Here is an 18,646-nt window from a genome sequence, read left to right as displayed (position 1 = left end):
GTTAGGGTTAGGGGTAGGGTTAAGGTCAGGGTCAGGGTCAAGGTTAAGGTTAGCCATGAGGCTTGGGAAGTTTGACACCGTGAAAGATATCAAAAATAATTTGGGTATCTTTTGATGTCCCACTCCTCAACACCATTTTCACAAAATTCAGCTTTTTCAGGCCAAAGTTCTTGGGGGAGTTTGTAAAAGTACGACATTTGGAAAAAAGTCATGCTCAGCAAATTTTGAGCGGACGGTGTTGCCGTAATATTTTTGACTTCTCTCTTTTCACCCTCTACCTCAGCACCAAATTTCATGATTCTACGATCAGATTTCCCATTCCGATGATCAATTTGTTGTACATTTGGGAGCGCTGACACGCTGAATTTTACAAATTTAGAAAAATGAGATTGCTAGAACTAGAGAGGCACGATTTTTATTGCCTGACCCACCAGCCCCGCCCACATTCTGTTCGAATGTGTATTTTGTAAAGTAGTCTGTTAGTTCTTCTTGGTTAGTGCCAAGAAGAAAGAAAAACGAAGAAGAAAGAAACAAGATTATTCTAATGCGAAAACAATGTTTCCCATTTTTCAAATATCATCAACTACCGGGATACATTTTCAGAAAATGCTCGCACTTTCCTACCTCATGGTGTGGGTCCCTGGTCACTGACGGCAATTTCGTTCATTTGGAGCGGGCTCCGCCCACTTTGTGTTATTGGCCCTCTATACAGTAATAATGTGACATCTTTATATTACATGTCCATATGCACGGAACATGCACGAGCTGGGGAACACATTAGTGAGTGAATCTGAAACGTTACATGCGGATGACAAACGCTCGTTTAAGTGAGCTTCCGCTATTTACAACGATGATGTTCAATTTTTTCACTACTCATCATTATGCACGGGACGTGCACGAGAGGACGAGTGCGTTAGTGACTGTTTGAAGCAGGCGAACGCTTTGCGCTCGATTTCGTCGCACTTCCGGAACTCGGCCTCTCCCCAAAGGCGCTCGGGCCTAATTATATCTTCTGTAATAGTTGGTGACGTCATTAGGCTCTCAGAAGGTCATTATGCAATTTGTAGAAAGCAATTGGCCATCACAGCATAACATATGAACAAAAAGATGCGTGTATTGTACATTCGGCACCATATTGACCCTCACGTCATCAAATAGCTGATAATTGGTAACAACTGTAAAAGTGTCACCTCCTCCAGTGGGCCACACCCTCCGCTCCTCCTCAGGGCCCGGACTCCTCAGACTCGAATGTGAGAGAACAGACGGTGACCTGAGGAGAGTGTGTCCCACTGCCCTGGACACAGGCTGGACACAGGCTGGACACAGGCTGGACACAGGCTGGACACAGGCTGGACACAGGCTGGACACAGGGACAGAAGTGACCCTCTCCTCACTTCCAGCGCATCTGCATGAGGTGACAGGTGGTCGCGGCTCTGTGCGTCGCCTAAGATGGAGGAGTTGGCCCGGGAAAGCATCAGCCTGCTGGCGTCCGCCTCCAACAAGCCCCCGCTGGACTCGGGGCCCCGGCTGGGCTCCATGGGGGCCGTGTTCATCATGCTCAAGTCTGCCCTGGGAGCGGGACTGCTCAACTTCCCCTGGGCTTTCGACAAGGCTGGAGGCATCCGCGGGGCTGTCACTGTGGAGCTGGTGGGCACATCTTATTCTAATTCTTCAACACTGACCGGTACAAATACAGGCCGAATTCACTTTATATTTCATATATTTTACTCCAAATTAAAGCTGTAGATAAATATCACAGGGTTAGACAAACTTAACAATGTGGATGGATCATGCATAAAACAAACTTGAAATAGTCAAAATTGTAGCATGAAAAAACGTATTTCTTATTGTTTTACCTGTATTCTTTTTAAATTTCCTACAACTTATTTTGTGACTTTGCATAAAGTTTAGACTTTATTCTGTTGTTTCTGCTGAGTAAAGATGAGCTGCCAGTCGGATTTCTGCAAAGTGTTTGAATAAGAGATAGAAAAATGCAACACTTTCCTCCTCATTTCCATTCTTCTTGAGTCAAAGGTCATGCCTGGGCCTGACCTCTGCTTTAATCACGTTGACCCTGGACATGGCTAATGAGCTGTTCAAGCCTAAGTTGTGTTTGAGGCCTTTTAATCGGATCCTGCCCACAACCATTAAGCTAAACAGTTGTGATTTACCCCTAAGATACTGAGTTTCTAGTCCTTTTTCGAACAAATGATACAAAGTTTTTCAGCTGCAAAAAATCATGTTGGGAAAGTTTGAGCAACATCTTCTTCCACGATCAGGAATGTGACTTCACTTCACACCGCACTGCATGAGTAATATGGCACAATTACACCGTTAACATTGAATTAAACATTTTCTTACTAAAATGAATAAATATGTCGCTTTAAAAATGTTGATTTCTTAAAGAAGACAGACTTTTAAATCTGTTGCATTTAACACACAAATACGTTCAACTTCTTGCTCCAAAGTCTGAACTCAACATCTGCTTTTACTGACAGAAGATTGACTGTAGATTAAAAACAAGCTGATCATTTGAAAGTATTTGATCGTGATTAGATTACACATGTGTCGACAACAAAAGAACATGCTTCGTTTTAGGTCAAATATTGTCGATGAGAACTTTACTTTACTGTACAAACTGAAAGCGAGGCCTGTACTTTTGGCCCCGCTCCGCTCCTCGGTGTAACTTTGTCCCGGGTCAGATCTCGCTGGTGTTCCTGGTGAGCGGGCTGATCATCCTGGGCTACTCGTCGTCGGTCAGCGGGCGCTGCACGTACCAGGCCGTGGTCAAGGAGGTGTGCGGCGCCGCCATCGGGCAGCTGTGCGAGTTCTGCTTCGTCTTTAACCTCTTCATGATCGCCGTGGCCTTCCTCGTCATCGTCAACGACCAGCTGGAGAAACGTGAGCTGCAAATGATGACACTAAAAAAATCATTTTATTTGTTAGTTTTTCACTCACTAGTTTTTCACTCACTGTTTTCTTAAAGCTTTTTTTAATGTTTTTTTTTTAATTATTATCACAGCTTGTAGATGAAGCATATTTGTCTTAGTTTTATCCCAGTTTGTGAAGAAAAGCTGAAACAAAGTTGAAAATGACTGTAAAAAACTTGTGGAAATACCTTTTTATGTATGTTACGTTATAAACTTCTCAAAACTAGGGAAACAAAGTCCTTATTTATATAGCTAATTCAATATAAGATGCATTTATTTTCACCATACATATTTATTGATTGATATAACGATGCTGTGGTCATATCCTATTGGTTCTCATTCTATTTAGTTTTGAGCCGCTATTCTATAATCTTTTAAAAATCCATTTTCACTGTGTTCTGTATCACACAGCGTTCATAAGTTTAGTGTTTCGCAACATTTTTACTTTGACCTCTTAGATTCAAATATCACTTTTAATTAATATTCCTTGAAAAAGTCGCTCATAATGAATTAACTGAGTTCCTTTTGAAAGTGTGTGGGTTTTAGTGAGTCGATTGACATTTAAACATTATAAATACGAATGTAGGAAACCTAAGGAACCACACCCACAGATTTCTATTCCTGAAGCACCTCGCTCGTGACGTTGTCTGACTCTGTGTTTGTGAGAAATGGTGTAGTTGACTGTGTGTTTTGTGGTGTAGTTGACTGTGTGTTTTGTGGTGTAGTTGACTGTGTGATGTTTTGTGGTGTAGTTGACTGTGATGTTTTGTGGTGTAGTTGACTGTGTGATGTTTTGTGGTGTAGTTGACTGTGTGTTTTGTGGTGTAGTTGACTGTGTGTTTTGTGGTGTAGTTGACTGTGTGATGTTTTGTGGTGTAGTTGACTGTGTGTTTTGTGGTGTAGTTGACTGTGTGATGTTTTGTGGTGTAGTTGACTGTGTGATGTTTTGTGGTGTAGTTGACTGTGTGATGTTTTGTGGTGTAGTTGACTGTGTGATGTTTTGTGGTGTAGTTGACTGTGTGATGTTTTGTGGTGTAGTTGACTGTGTGATGTTTTGTGGTGTAGTTGACTGTGTGATGTTTTGTGGTGACTGTGTGATGTTTTGTGGTGTAGTTGACTGTGTGATGTTTTGTGGTGCAGTTGATTGTGTGATGTTTTGTGGTGTAGTTGACTGTGTGATGTTTTGTGGTGCAGTTGACTGTGTGATGTTTTGTGGTGTAGTTGACTGTGTGATGTTTTGTGGTGTAGTTGACTGTGTGATGTTTTGTGGTGTAGTTGACTGTGTGATGTTTTGTGGTGTAGTTGACTGTGTGATGTTTTGTGGTGTAGTTGACTGTGTTTTGTGGTGTAGTTGACTGTGTGATGTTTTGTGGTGTAGTTGACTGTGTGATGTTTTGTGGTGCAGTTGACTGTGTGATGTTTTGTGGTGCAGTTGACTGTGTGATGTTTTGTGGTGCAGTTGACTGTGTGATGTTTTGTGGTGCAGTTGACTGTGTGATGTTTTGTGGTGCAGTTGACTGTGTGATGTTTTGTGGTGTAGTTGACTGTGTGATGTTTTGTGGTGCAGTTGACTGTGTGATGTTTTGTGGTGTAGTTGACTGTGTGATGTTTTGTGGTGTAGTTGACTGTGTGATGTTTTGTGGTGTAGTTGACTGTGTGATGTTTTGTGGTGTAGTTGACTGTGTGATGTTTTGTGGTGTAGTTGACTGTGTGATGTTTTGTGGTGTAGTTGACTGTGTTTTGTGGTGTAGTTGACTGTGTGATGTTTTGTGGTGTAGTTGACTGTGTGATGTTTTGTGGTGTAGTTGACTGTGTGATGTTTTGTGGTGCAGTTGACTGTGTGATGTTTTGTGGTGCAGTTGACTGTGTGATGTTTTGTGGTGCAGTTGACTGTGTGATGTTTTGTGGTGCAGTTGACTGTGTGATGTTTTGTGGTGTAGTTTACTGTGTGATGTTTTGTGGTGTAGTTGACTGTGTTTTGTGGTGTAGTTGACTGTGTGATGTTTTGTGGTGTAGTTGACTGTGATGTTTTGTGGTGTAGTTGACTGTGATGTTTTGTGGTGTAGTTGACTGTGTGTTTTGTGGTGTAGTTGACTGTGTGATGTTTTGTGGTGTAGTTGACTGTGTGATGTTTTGTGGTGCAGTTGACTGTGTGTCTTGTGGTGTAGTTGACTGTGTGATGTTTTGTGGTGTAGTTGACTGTGTGATGTTTTGTGGTGTAGTTGACCGTGTGATGTTTTGTGGTGCAGTTGATTGTGTGATGTTTTGTGGTGACTGTGTGATGTTTTGTGGTGTAGTTGACTGTGTGATGTTTTGTGGTGCAGTTGATTGTGTGATGTTTTGTGGTGTAGTTGACTGTGTGATGTTTTGTGGTGCAGTTGACTGTGTGATGTTTTGTGGTGTAGTTGACTGTGTGATGTTTTGTGGTGTAGTTGACTGTGTGATGTTTTGTGGTGTAGTTGACTGTGTGATGTTTTGTGGTGTAGTTGACTGTGTGATGTTTTGTGGTGTAGTTGACTGTGTTTTGTGGTGTAGTTGACTGTGTGATGTTTTGTGGTGTAGTTGACTGTGTGATGTTTTGTGGTGTAGTTGACTGTGTGATGTTTTGTGGTGCAGTTGACTGTGTGATGTTTTGTGGTGCAGTTGACTGTGTGATGTTTTGTGGTGCAGTTGACTGTGTGATGTTTTGTGGTGCAGTTGACTGTGTGATGTTTTGTGGTGCAGTTGACTGTGTGATGTTTTGTGGTGCAGTTGACTGTGTGATGTTTTGTGGTGTAGTTGACTGTGTGATGTTTTGTGGTGCAGTTGACTGTGTGATGTTTTGTGGTGTAGTTGACTGTGTGATGTTTTGTGGTGTAGTTGACTGTGTGATGTTTTGTGGTGTAGTTGACTGTGTGATGTTTTGTGGTGTAGTTGACTGTGTGATGTTTTGTGGTGTAGTTGACTGTGTTTTGTGGTGTAGTTGACTGTGTGATGTTTTGTGGTGTAGTTGACTGTGTGATGTTTTGTGGTGTAGTTGACTGTGTGATGTTTTGTGGTGCAGTTGACTGTGTGATGTTTTGTGGTGCAGTTGACTGTGTGATGTTTTGTGGTGCAGTTGACTGTGTGATGTTTTGTGGTGCAGTTGACTGTGTGATGTTTTGTGGTGTAGTTTACTGTGTGATGTTTTGTGGTGTAGTTGACTGTGTTTTGTGGTGTAGTTGACTGTGTGATGTTTTGTGGTGTAGTTGACTGTGATGTTTTGTGGTGTAGTTGACTGTGATGTTTTGTGGTGTAGTTGACTGTGTGTTTTGTGGTGTAGTTGACTGTGTGATGTTTTGTGGTGTAGTTGACTGTGTGATGTTTTGTGGTGCAGTTGACTGTGTGTCTTGTGGTGTAGTTGACTGTGTGATGTTTTGTGGTGTAGTTGACTGTGTGATGTTTTGTGGTGTAGTTGACCGTGTGATGTTTTGTGGTGTAGTTGACTGTGTGATGTTTTGTGGTGTAGTTGACTGTGTGTTTTGTGGTGTAGTTGACTGTGTGATGTTTTGTGGTGTAGTTGACTGTGTGATGTTTTGTGGTGTAGTTGACTGTGTGATGTTTTGTGGTGTAGTTGACTGTGTGATGTTTTGTGGTGTAGTTGACTGTGTGATGTTTTGTGGTGCAGTTGACTGTGTGATGTTTTGTGGTGTAGTTGACTGTGTGATGTTTTGTGGTGCTGTTGACTGTGTGATGTTTTGTGGTGCAGTTGACTGTGTGTTTTGTGGTGCAGTTGACTGTGTGATGTTTTGTGGTGCAGTTGACTGTGTGTTTTGTGGTGTAGTTGACTGTGTGATGTTTTGTGGTGTAGTTGACTGTGATGTTTTGTGGTGTAGTTGACTGTGTGATGTTTTGTGGTGTAGTTGACTGTGTGTTTTGTGGTGTAGTTGACTGTGTGATGTTTTGTGGTGTAGTTGACTGTGTGTTTTGTGGTGCAGTTGACTGTGTGATGTTTTGTGGTGTAGTTGACTGTGTGATGTTTTGTGGTGTAGTTGACTGTGTGATGTTTTGTGGTGTAGTTGACTGTGTGATGTTTTGTGGTGCAGTTGACTGTGTGTTTTGTGGTGTAGTTGACTGTGTGATGTTTTGTGGTGTAGTTGACTGTGATGTTTTGTGGTGTAGTTGACTGTGTGATGTTTTGTGGTGTAGTTGACTGTGTGTTTTGTGGTGTAGTTGACTGTGTGTTTTGTGGTGTAGTTGACTGTGTGATGTTTTGTGGTGTAGTTGACTGTGTGTTTTGTGGTGCAGTTGACTGTGTGATGTTTTGTGGTGTAGTTGACTGTGTGATGTTTTGTGGTGTAGTTGACTGTGTGATGTTTTGTGGTGTAGTTGACTGTGTGATGTTTTGTGGTGTAGTTGACTGTGTGATGTTTTGTGGTGTAGTTGACTGTGTGATGTTTTGTGGTGTAGTTGACTGTGTGATGTTTTGTGGTGTAGTTGACTGTGTGATGTTTTGTGGTGTAGTTGACTGTGTGATGTTTTGTGGTGTAGTTGACTGTGTGATGTTTTGTGGTGCAGTTGACTGTGTGATGTTTTGTGGTGACTGTGTGATGTTTTGTGGTGTAGTTGACTGTGTGATGTTTTGTGGTGCAGTTGACTGTGTGATGTTTTGTGGTGTAGTTGACTGTGTGATGTTTTGTGGTGTAGTTGACTGTGTGATGTTTTGTGGTGTAGTTGACTGTGTGATGTTTTGTGGTGTAGTTGACTGTGTGATGTTTTGTGGTGTAGTTGACTGTGTTTTGTGGTGTAGTTGACTGTGTTTTGTGGTGTAGTTGACTGTGTGATGTTTTGTGGTGTAGTTGACTGTGTGATGTTTTGTGGTGTAGTTGACTGTGTGATGTTTTGTGGTGCAGTTGACTGTGTGATGTTTTGTGGTGCAGTTGACTGTGTGATGTTTTGTGGTGTAGTTGACTGTGTGATGTTTTGTGGTGCAGTTGACTGTGTGATGTTTTGTGGTGCAGTTGACTGTGTGATGTTTTGTGGTGCAGTTGACTGTGTGTTTTGTGGTGCAGTTGACTGTGTGATGTTTTGTGGTGCAGTTGACTGTGTGATGTTTTGTGGTGTAGTTTACTGTGTGATGTTTTGTGGTGTAGTTGACTGTGTTTTGTGGTGTAGTTGACTGTGTGATGTTTTGTGGTGTAGTTGACTGTGTGATGTTTTGTGGTGCAGTTGACTGTGTGATGTTTTGTGGTGTAGTTGACTGTGTGATGTTTTGTGGTGCAGTTGACTGTGTGTCTTGTGGTGTAGTTGACTGTGTGATGTTTTGTGGTGTAGTTGACTGTGTGATGTTTTGTGGTGTAGTTGACCGTGTGATGTTTTGTGGTGTAGTTGACTGTGTGATGTTTTGTGGTGTAGTTGACTGTGTGTTTTGTGGTGTAGTTGACTGTGTGATGTTTTGTGGTGTAGTTGACTGTGTGATGTTTTGTGGTGTAGTTGACTGTGTTTTGTGGTGTAGTTGACTGTGTGATGTTTTGTGGTGTAGTTGACTGTGTGATGTTTTGTGGTGTAGTTGACTGTGTGATGTTTTGTGGTGCAGTTGACTGTGTGATGTTTTGTGGTGTAGTTGACTGTGTGATGTTTTGTGGTGCAGTTGACTGTGTGATGTTTTGTGGTGCAGTTGACTGTGTGATGTTTTGTGGTGCAGTTGACTGTGTGATGTTTTGTGGTGTAGTTGACTGTGTGATGTTTTGTGGTGCAGTTGACTGTGTGATGTTTTGTGGTGTAGTTGACTGTGTGATGTTTTGTGGTGTAGTTGACTGTGTGATGTTTTGTGGTGTAGTTGACTGTGTGATGTTTTGTGGTGCAGTTGACTGTGTGATGTTTTGTGGTGTAGTTGACTGTGTGATGTTTTGTGGTGCAGTTGACTGTGTGATGTTTTGTGGTGCAGTTGACTGTGTGATGTTTTGTGGTGTAGTTTACTGTGTGATGTTTTGTGGTGTAGTTGACTGTGTTTTGTGGTGTAGTTGACTGTGTGATGTTTTGTGGTGTAGTTGACTGTGATGTTTTGTGGTGTAGTTGACTGTGATGTTTTGTGGTGTAGTTGACTGTGTGTTTTGTGGTGTAGTTGACTGTGTGATGTTTTGTGGTGTAGTTGACTGTGTGATGTTTTGTGGTGCAGTTGACTGTGTGATGTTTTGTGGTGTAGTTGACTGTGTGATGTTTTGTGGTGCAGTTGACTGTGTGTCTTGTGGTGTAGTTGACTGTGTGATGTTTTGTGGTGTAGTTGACTGTGTGATGTTTTGTGGTGTAGTTGACCGTGTGATGTTTTGTGGTGTAGTTGACTGTGTGATGTTTTGTGGTGTAGTTGACTGTGTGTTTTGTGGTGTAGTTGACTGTGTGATGTTTTGTGGTGTAGTTGACTGTGTGATGTTTTGTGGTGTAGTTGACTGTGTGATGTTTTGTGGTGTAGTTGACTGTGTTTTGTGGTGTAGTTGACTGTGTGATGTTTTGTGGTGTAGTTGACTGTGTTTTGTGGTGTAGTTGACTGTGTGATGTTTTGTGGTGTAGTTGACTGTGATGTTTTGTGGTGTAGTTGACTGTGATGTTTTGTGGTGTAGTTGACTGTGTGTTTTGTGGTGTAGTTGACTGTGTGATGTTTTGTGGTGTAGTTGACTGTGTGATGTTTTGTGGTGCAGTTGACTGTGTGATGTTTTGTGGTGTAGTTGACTGTGTGATGTTTTGTGGTGCAGTTGACTGTGTGTCTTGTGGTGTAGTTGACTGTGTGATGTTTTGTGGTGTAGTTGACTGTGTGATGTTTTGTGGTGTAGTTGACCGTGTGATGTTTTGTGGTGTAGTTGACTGTGTGATGTTTTGTGGTGTAGTTGACTGTGTGTTTTGTGGTGTAGTTGACTGTGTGATGTTTTGTGGTGTAGTTGACTGTGTGATGTTTTGTGGTGTAGTTGACTGTGTGATGTTTTGTGGTGTAGTTGACTGTGTGATGTTTTGTGGTGTAGTTGACTGTGTGATGTTTTGTGGTGCAGTTGACTGTGTGATGTTTTGTGGTGTAGTTGACTGTGTGTTGTTTTGTGGTGCTGTTGACTGTGTGATGTTTTGTGGTGCAGTTGACTGTGTGTTTTGTGGTGCAGTTGACTGTGTGATGTTTTGTGGTGCAGTTGACTGTGTGTTTTGTGGTGTAGTTGACTGTGTGATGTTTTGTGGTGTAGTTGACTGTGATGTTTTGTGGTGTAGTTGACTGTGTGATGTTTTGTGGTGTAGTTGACTGTGTGTTTTGTGGTGTAGTTGACTGTGTGATGTTTTGTGGTGTAGTTGACTGTGTGATGTTTTGTGGTGTAGTTGACTGTGTGTTTTGTGGTGCAGTTGACTGTGTGATGTTTTGTGGTGTAGTTGACTGTGTGATGTTTTGTGGTGTAGTTGACTGTGTGATGTTTTGTGGTGTAGTTGACTGTGTGATGTTTTGTGGTGTAGTTGACTGTGTGATGTTTTGTGGTGTAGTTGACTGTGTGATGTTTTGTGGTGTAGTTGACTGTGTGATGTTTTGTGGTGTAGTTGACTGTGTGATGTTTTGTGGTGCAGTTGACTGTGTGATGTTTTGTGGTGACTGTGTGATGTTTTGTGGTGTAGTTGACTGTGTGATGTTTTGTGGTGCAGTTGACTGTGTGATGTTTTGTGGTGTAGTTGACTGTGTGATGTTTTGTGGTGTAGTTGACTGTGTGATGTTTTGTGGTGTAGTTGACTGTGTGATGTTTTGTGGTGTAGTTGACTGTGTGATGTTTTGTGGTGTAGTTGACTGTGTGATGTTTTGTGGTGTAGTTGACTGTGTTTTGTGGTGTAGTTGACTGTGTGATGTTTTGTGGTGTAGTTGACTGTGTGATGTTTTGTGGTGTAGTTGACTGTGTGATGTTTTGTGGTGCAGTTGACTGTGTGATGTTTTGTGGTGTAGTTGACTGTGTGATGTTTTGTGGTGCAGTTGACTGTGTGATGTTTTGTGGTGCAGTTGACTGTGTGATGTTTTGTGGTGCAGTTGACTGTGTGTTTTGTGGTGCAGTTGACTGTGTGATGTTTTGTGGTGCAGTTGACTGTGTGATGTTTTGTGGTGTAGTTTACTGTGTGATGTTTTGTGGTGTAGTTGACTGTGTTTTGTGGTGTAGTTGACTGTGTGATGTTTTGTGGTGTAGTTGACTGTGTGATGTTTTGTGGTGTAGTTGACTGTGTGATGTTTTGTGGTGCAGTTGACTGTGTGATGTTTTGTGGTGTAGTTGACTGTGTGATGTTTTGTGGTGCAGTTGACTGTGTGTCTTGTGGTGTAGTTGACTGTGTGATGTTTTGTGGTGTAGTTGACTGTGTGATGTTTTGTGGTGTAGTTGACCGTGTGATGTTTTGTGGTCAAATCAAATCAAATCAATTTATTTTTGTAAGGCCCAAAATCACAACAACAGTTGCCTCTGAGGGCCACAGGGAGAAATGAATCAACAATGTCTGTGGTGGCGAGGGACGATGTCCCAGGGTCCTCTGTCCTTAGACTCTCCTTCTCGGCCAGGAAAAACTACAAAAAAAAACCTCTTTGGGAAAAAAACGTAGAAACCTGGAGGAGTTCCAGTGAAGGAGAGATCCGACTCTCACAGACGGACAGACGGACACAAGGAGACTGGAGCTGGACCCACTCTTCAGGCAGATGAGGGACCAGATGTGGTGTAGTTGACTGTGTGATGTTTTGTGGTGTAGTTGACTGTGTGATGTTTTGTGGTGTAGTTGACTGTGTGATGTTTTGTGGTGTAGTTGACTGTGTGATGTTTTGTGGTGTAGTTGACTGTGTTTTGTGGTGTAGTTGACTGTGTGATGTTTTGTGGTGTAGTTGACTGTGTGATGTTTTGTGGTGTAGTTGACTGTGTGATGTTTTGTGGTGTAGTTGACTGTGTGATGTTTTGTGGTGTAGTTGACTGTGTGATGTTTTGTGGTGCAGTTGACTGTGTGATGTTTTGTGGTGCAGTTGACTGTGTGATGTTTTGTGGTGCAGTTGACTGTGTGTTTTGTGGTGCAGTTGACTGTGTGATGTTTTGTGGTGCAGTTGACTGTGTGATGTTTTGTGGTGTAGTTGACTGTGTGATGTTTTGTGGTGTAGTTGACTGTGTGATGTTTTGTGGTGTAGTTGACTGTGTGATGTTTTGTGGTGTAGTTGACTGTGTGATGTTTTGTGGTGCAGTTGACTGTGTGATGTTTTGTGGTGTAGTTGACTGTGTGATGTTTTGTGGTGTAGTTGACTGTGTGATGTTTTGTGGTGTAGTTGACTGTGTGTTTTGTGGTGCAGTTGACTGTGTGATGTTTTGTGGTGACTGTGTGATGTTTTGTGGTGTAGTTGACTGTGTGATGTTTTGTGGTGCAGTTGACTGTGTGATGTTTTGTGGTGTAGTTGACTGTGTGATGTTTTGTGGTGCAGTTGACTGTGTGATGTTTTGTGGTGTAGTTGACTGTGTTATGTTTTGTGGTGTAGTTGACTGTTATGTTTTGTGGTGTAGTTGACTGTGTGATGTTTTGTGGTGTAGTTGACTGTTATGTTTTGTGGTGTAGTTGACTGTGTTATGTTTTGTGGTGTAGTTGACTGTGTGATGTTTTGTGGTGTAGTTGACTGTGTGATGTTTTGTGGTGTAGTTGACTGTGTGATGTTTTGTGGTGTAGTTGACTGTGTGATGTTTTGTGGTGTAGTTGACTGTGTGATGTTTTGTGGTGCAGTTGACTGTGTGATGTTTTGTGGTGCAGTTGACTGTGTGATGTTTTGTGGTGTAGTTGACTGTGTGATGTTTTGTGGTGCAGTTGACTGTGTGATGTTTTGTGGTGTAGTTGACTGTGTGATGTTTTGTGGTGTAGTTGACTGTGTGATGTTTTGTGGTGTAGTTGACTGTGTGTTTTGTGGTGCAGTTGACTGTGTGATGTTTTGTGGTGACTGTGTGATGTTTTGTGGTGTAGTTGACTGTGTGATGTTTTGTGGTGCAGTTGACTGTGTGATGTTTTGTGGTGTAGTTGACTGTGTGATGTTTTGTGGTGCAGTTGACTGTGTGATGTTTTGTGGTGTAGTTGACTGTGTTATGTTTTGTGGTGTAGTTGACTGTTATGTTTTGTGGTGTAGTTGACTGTGTGATGTTTTGTGGTGTAGTTGACTGTTATGTTTTGTGGTGTAGTTGACTGTGTTATGTTTTGTGGTGTAGTTGACTGTGTGATGTTTTGTGGTGTAGTTGACTGTGTGATGTTTTGTGGTGTAGTTGACTGTGTGATGTTTTGTGGTGTAGTTGACTGTGATGTTTTGTGGTGTAGTTGACTGTGTGATGTTTTGTGGTGTAGTTGACTGTGTGATGTTTTGTGGTGTAGTTGACTGTGTGATGTTTTGTGGTGTAGTTGACTGTGTGATGTTTTGTGGTGCAGTTGACTGTGTGATGTTTTGTGGTGTAGTTGACTGTGTGATGTTTTGTGGTGTAGTTGACTGTGTGATGTTTTGTGGTGTAGTTGACTGTGTGATGTTTTGTGGTGTAGTTGACTGTGTGATGTTTTGTGGTGTAGTTGACTGTGTGATGTTTTGTGGTGCATTTGACTGTGTGATGTTTTGTGGTGCAGTTGACTGTGTGATGTTTTGTGGTGCAGTTGACTGTGTGATGTTTTGTGGTGTAGTTGACTGTGTGATGTTTTGTGGTGTAGTTGACTGTGTGATGTTTTGTGGTGTAGTTGACTGTGTGATGTTTTGTGGTGTAGTTGACTGTGTGATGTTTTGTGGTACAGTTGACTGTGTGATGTTTTGTGGTGTAGTTGACTGTGTGATGTTTTGTGGTGTAGTTGACTGTGTGATGTTTTGTGGCGCAGTTGACTGTGTGTTTTGTGCTGCGGACAGTGTGCGGCTCCTTGTATGAGGTGGTGACTGGGCTGCCCGGCTCCGAGATGCCTTACCGCTGGTACACAGACCGACACTTGGCCCTGGTGCTGCTGTGTCTGTTCCTCATCTTACCCATGTCCATCCCCAAAGAGATCGGGGTCCAGAAATACATCAGGTCAGTCACAATTGTCACTTTAAAAAAAATAATTATTATTAAGCGCTGAATCATTACCAATATTATTCACGATTTTAAAAAGTGAAATTCAACAAGTCAATCTGTGCTCTGAACCTCTAAACCATTTTTTCTTCTTTCTTAACTTTACTTACTCATTTAGAAAACTTCATAATGCTGGTGTGAATGAAACTAAATTAAGGATTTCACTGCTGTCATGATCTACTGTAAATTATCGTGAATAATCGAAAAAGGATATTGCTTTTCACAACTGTAAGACTAAAATGTTGTACTGTGACATCGCTACACTCAATTACTCCAAGACACACAATAGTCTCTCCCCTCTGATTTTCAGTTTTTATGACAGTGTTTAGTGCGTAATTTCACTTGTCAACTCTGATTCTGGTGCTGCTTTATTTTTCTTGTCTTTCATTGCAATTGTTGTGTTGGGGATATGCAAAATTAGAATACCGGTAGTCTATAATTAAAACTATTAAAAATGACTTCAACAAGAGACGAGAGAAATGTCTAGTGTAATCTCCCAAACTAGGGTATAAAGTTCTGCCCTTTTGTGGTTGGGGGTGTAATATTTTTGAATATCATTATTGAGATGGATTGCCCAAATATTTGATACCAAGTATATCAAATCTAGATCATCACACTGCTCTTGTACACTGTGCAGACGGGGGCTTTCTCTCAGTAACGTACAGTATAGAATGGATAAATGATCGGTGTTGTGACCCCTCTGGAGCGCTGACCCCTGCTGTTCCCCTTCAGTAACGCACACACCCTTTACAATTAACCTCGCTCATTCACGCCTAAAGGGCCCATCTGTCTTTGTCCTCTTTCAGTGTTTTAGGCACTTTTGCCGCTACCTACCTGACCGTCGCCATCATCGTCAAATACTACACCATGCCCTCTGTCCTGATCCGCTCCACGTCTCTGCTCAGTTCTGGGTATGTTTCTGTTCATAAAAAGTCTAGTGTGTCTGATATGATGGGTTTTATTTTATGTTCTTGTAATAGTTTCTTCATTTCTGGTGGCACCTGTGGAAAATATTGATCATAGTTTTATACCAGTCAAGTGGAGGTTTTAGAAAGAGAAGTCTATACAAGCACAAAGATCACATTTTTCAGACATTTTAAACATTCCTTTAAGATTTTTTTTTTAATTTGTCATGTAATTTCTAATATGTAAATTAGACACGTTTTATGGATTTGCCTCTGTGTATGTCACATCTGCGGCTCATGTTCCAGCAAGTGAAACGATAACCTTGAACAAAGTCAAATATAAACCAGGGAAACTAGGTACATTAAAAAAATAATAATGAAAATCTAACCCGTATTATGCACTTCAATAACTTGGTCACGTAATAGTTAAAATGTTATCAATGTTTCAGAACCGGTTCGCTGGCCTCAATGTTCAGCGCCGTCCCAACCATCTGCTTTGGTTTCCAGGTGAGATTAACTGAGATTGTAGCCTAACACCCCTGTCTTTCCATCCCACCCTTTGCTTAACTTGTTCAATATTCAAGTACAACAGTTTTTCTTGTTTCTGTTGAGAGGTATAAACATTCTTCATCATTTATAATCATCAACTCCCCGACGTCATTCATTTGAAAGCTCAGTATGTTTGTGAGTACTGTGCAAACATAAATTCACTCGCAGTGTTTTTCTGGTCTTTGAAATTGATCCTGCTAAAATACCATGGTCCAAAAGCTGAGCGGTGAAGGCGCAGGGCTGTTGTATTGACCCAGTATTCATCCGTCTCTCAATAGAGGCGATTGTGAGTGCTTTTTCCCTCTCAGTGGTGGTTTTGGCAGCTGCTTTGTGTCTGTGGCGTGTGTTTTCGTGCAGTGAAAGGTCATCTGGCGCCGAGCTCTACGGGAGCCCGGCTGTGCGAACCGTCCACATTTACAGTAGGAGTAAGCGATGATTCCGTCGATCCGGAGGGGACGGACCATGTGTAACCTCACGAGTTGTCACGGTAACGCCCGGAGGAGGCTACTGGGATGTGATAATCTAAAGGAGGGGAAAAGTGTAAAAAGATTGATGCCAGTGCTTTTCACACACAAACGCGCTGGGAGACACAATCCCCCGGGCCGAGTGATTGCAGAGGCTGAAAAGCGAGATGATGAGATCCTTCGAGCTGCGGGGCGTTGAGGGGGAAGTTGGATTTAAACCGGCCCACCGCAGCTGGGATCAAGTGGGGATAAGGAGCCTGCAGCCTGACCTCCTCTGTGCTGCAAGGCGACACATTGTTCAGCCCACAGTCATAGTCCCGGTTTAATTTCTCATCTCACCGCTCCTCTTGATCGCTCACACATCAGGCGGAACAAGGCACAGGGAGCCTCACCTCCCACTCCCATTCAAATACATGAGCGCGGTCTAACCAAAAACTTCTCCATGTCAAGCGGTGAAGTGAAACTGTGTAAAGGGCTTGATTTAACAGAACATTGTAGTTTCTTTTACATGCTTTATTGGGCGTGAACTTGGATTACTGCACCAGGGCTGTCATTCTTTCACTGAACTCATTGTTTTTTTTCAAGTGTCATGAGGCGTCCATTGCCATATACAGCAGCATGGAGAACCAGAAACTCTCCCACTGGGTCCTCATCTCGGTGCTGTCTATGATCTTCTGCCTCATCATCTACTCACTCACTGGTATAAATCGTTTTGTACCTGTTTGCATGAGTCTAAAATATCTATTGAACAATTAGTAGTGTGTTTTTTGAATTGGGTGTATAAATGTGCAATATCATCCGTGTTGTTGCAGGGGTTTATGGGTACCTGACCTTTGGAAAGGATGTGAAGGCCGACATTCTCATGTCGTACGCTGGGCATGATATGATGATGGTTGTGGCCCGACTGCTGTTTGGAGTGTCCATCATCACTGTGTATCCCATCATTCTGCTGCTCAGCCGGTATTTACAGTCACACATCTGTAGTATGACTTTGTGTATTCTCACTCACTGGGACTTTCTGTAGCAAACATAAGGAGCAATATGTGAAGCAAATGTAATATAAATGTTGAAGGTAAAGCGTCTGTGCTTCTGCTCTAAAAACTATGAAATATTCCATATCTCTCTCAAAATTCTCCTCGAATTACACTATATTTTTCATATTCATGTTGCAAAGAGTGAGATTAAGGTAGAGGATTGTGGCACACCCTGAAGGAGAAGATTCATGTCTGAATACAAATGAATTGAGCAACATTGACATGTCTGGTGCTGGTCTCAGGTCAGTGATGCAGGAGCCATTGATGAGGTGGCATCAGAGACGGACCGGGACCGTGAGCGAGGCCTTTGAGAGGTGCAGCCGGTACCTCCTGAGCATCCTGTGGATCACAGTCACTCTCCTCATCGCCATGTGCGTCCCCGACATCAGCAAAGTCATCAGTGTGATCGGGGGCATCAGCGCCTTCTTCATCTTCATATTCCCTGGTATGTCCTCATGTGGACGTGTTTCAAATGCAATAAAGCCCACACTGACTTTGTGCTTGAACAGGTCTGTGTCTGATGTTTGCCATGCAGTCTGAGCCCGTGTCCTTTAAGACCAGGTGAGGGCACCCAAGAAACTCATTTAGATGTTAATGTCATGCAAATATACATCTGGATGAAAAGCCATAGAGATCCGCCGGAAACGATATGACAGCAGTTAATAAGCAGGCAGCGTCTGTTTGTTTACCGCCTCAAATCTTTGACTGTGAAGAAATAAGCACTCACTGAGCCTTGGTCGCTCTCCAACTTCTGAAGCGGATTTGAGGGAAAGTCTCAATAATGTGAAATCAATGCTCACTAGAAAGTCTGTACTTTCTGAATGCGCATACATTTCCCTAACTCGGAAGCTACTTTTAAGATGCCAGGACTCAGACATTCATGTGGCCGTGTGCCTTTCAGACAGAATTATCATGGAAGCCAATATAACCTGATTTCAGATGTAAATTAAAAAGCTAAATGGTACATGGGAAATGCAATAAGTCTGAATCCTAGTGAAGGTAGTAAAGGTAAATGTATGACATGGCATGTACTTTCCTTTTAATCATCATTCATTTATGTAGAATATGTCATAACTGTTAATGTTTGGTATTTAGAAAAATCTTCTGACTTTAAGAAAAATTATGTCCAAAATATTTCCAATAAGCATGTCGAAAAGTGAAAATTGTTCTGTGTCTGATCTGAACATCCCCCAATTTACCCTGCGGTTGATAAGTGTTTTCTCTGAACCATGTGACGTGCTTCACCTGTGCTCCTCAGAGTGGTCCTGACCGCGTGGGGGGCTCTGACTCTGGTCTGCGGCGCTTTCATCTTCGGCCAAAGCACCACCATCGCCGTCATGCAGCTCCTGCACAAGATCTGACCGCAAGAAGACGACTTGCCACAGCCAAGGCGAATCCAGTGCCTTTAACTGAACATTTTTGTATTATTTAATTTTTTTAAACTATTTATACTTTCATAACACAGTGTACACACATGGGTGAGCTTGCGCTCTGATTATTGTAATAGTCTGTACTATAATGTGGGTGTGTCACTGTTTAAGTTATTATGGGTCATGTAGCTTTTTAAGTTATTTGTAGTCATTGCGTGATCTACTTTTCTCTTTTAATAAATGCTTTTTAAAAATGTATTCAAAACTGTATTAAATATTCAGGAATTGATCCGGGCAAATCTTGGTTCTCTGATCTTTCAGTGTGTTTTCCCCATATGTTCGA

At 42.1% G+C, this 18,646-nt stretch overlaps 1 protein-coding gene across 1 annotated transcript; it reads left to right on the top strand.

Moving 5' to 3' along the window:
* Window positions 1–1,368: 1,368 nt before the first annotated feature.
* Window positions 1,369–18,602, top strand: slc38a8a (solute carrier family 38 member 8a). Its single transcript, XM_072435149.1, has 10 exons — window positions 1,369–1,647; window positions 2,703–2,901; window positions 13,783–13,939; window positions 14,788–14,892; window positions 15,336–15,393; window positions 16,485–16,599; window positions 16,712–16,859; window positions 17,176–17,378; window positions 17,443–17,494; window positions 18,192–18,602. The coding sequence occupies exons 1-10, from the start codon at window positions 1,450–1,452 to the stop codon at window positions 18,292–18,294; spliced, it is 1,338 nt and encodes a 445-aa protein (XP_072291250.1). The 5' UTR covers window positions 1,369–1,449; the 3' UTR covers window positions 18,295–18,602.
* The last annotated feature ends 44 nt before the right edge of the window (window positions 18,603–18,646 follow it).

Source organism: Eucyclogobius newberryi, unplaced genomic scaffold (assembly GCF_026437365.1).
Source record: "Eucyclogobius newberryi isolate DKJ021-1_F unplaced genomic scaffold, fEucNew1.0.hap1 SCAF_7, whole genome shotgun sequence".
NCBI classification, from domain to species: domain Eukaryota; kingdom Metazoa; phylum Chordata; class Actinopteri; order Gobiiformes; family Gobiidae; genus Eucyclogobius; species Eucyclogobius newberryi.
The sequence above is the reverse complement of the archived record's forward strand: the minus strand, read 5'-3'. Positions and strand labels throughout refer to the sequence as shown.

Bases quoted from the DNA above. Each gene is read 5' to 3' on its own strand.
- slc38a8a (XM_072435149.1), top strand. From the start codon at position 1,450: ATGGAGGAGTTGGCCCGGGAAAGCATCAGCCTGCTGGCGTCCGCCTCC. The intron at 16,860-17,175 runs GTATTTACAGTC...TGCTGGTCTCAG, and splicing joins ATCATTCTGCTGCTCAGCCG to GTCAGTGATGCAGGAGCCAT. The intron at 17,495-18,191 runs GTGAGGGCACCC...TGTGCTCCTCAG, and splicing joins CCCGTGTCCTTTAAGACCAG to AGTGGTCCTGACCGCGTGGG.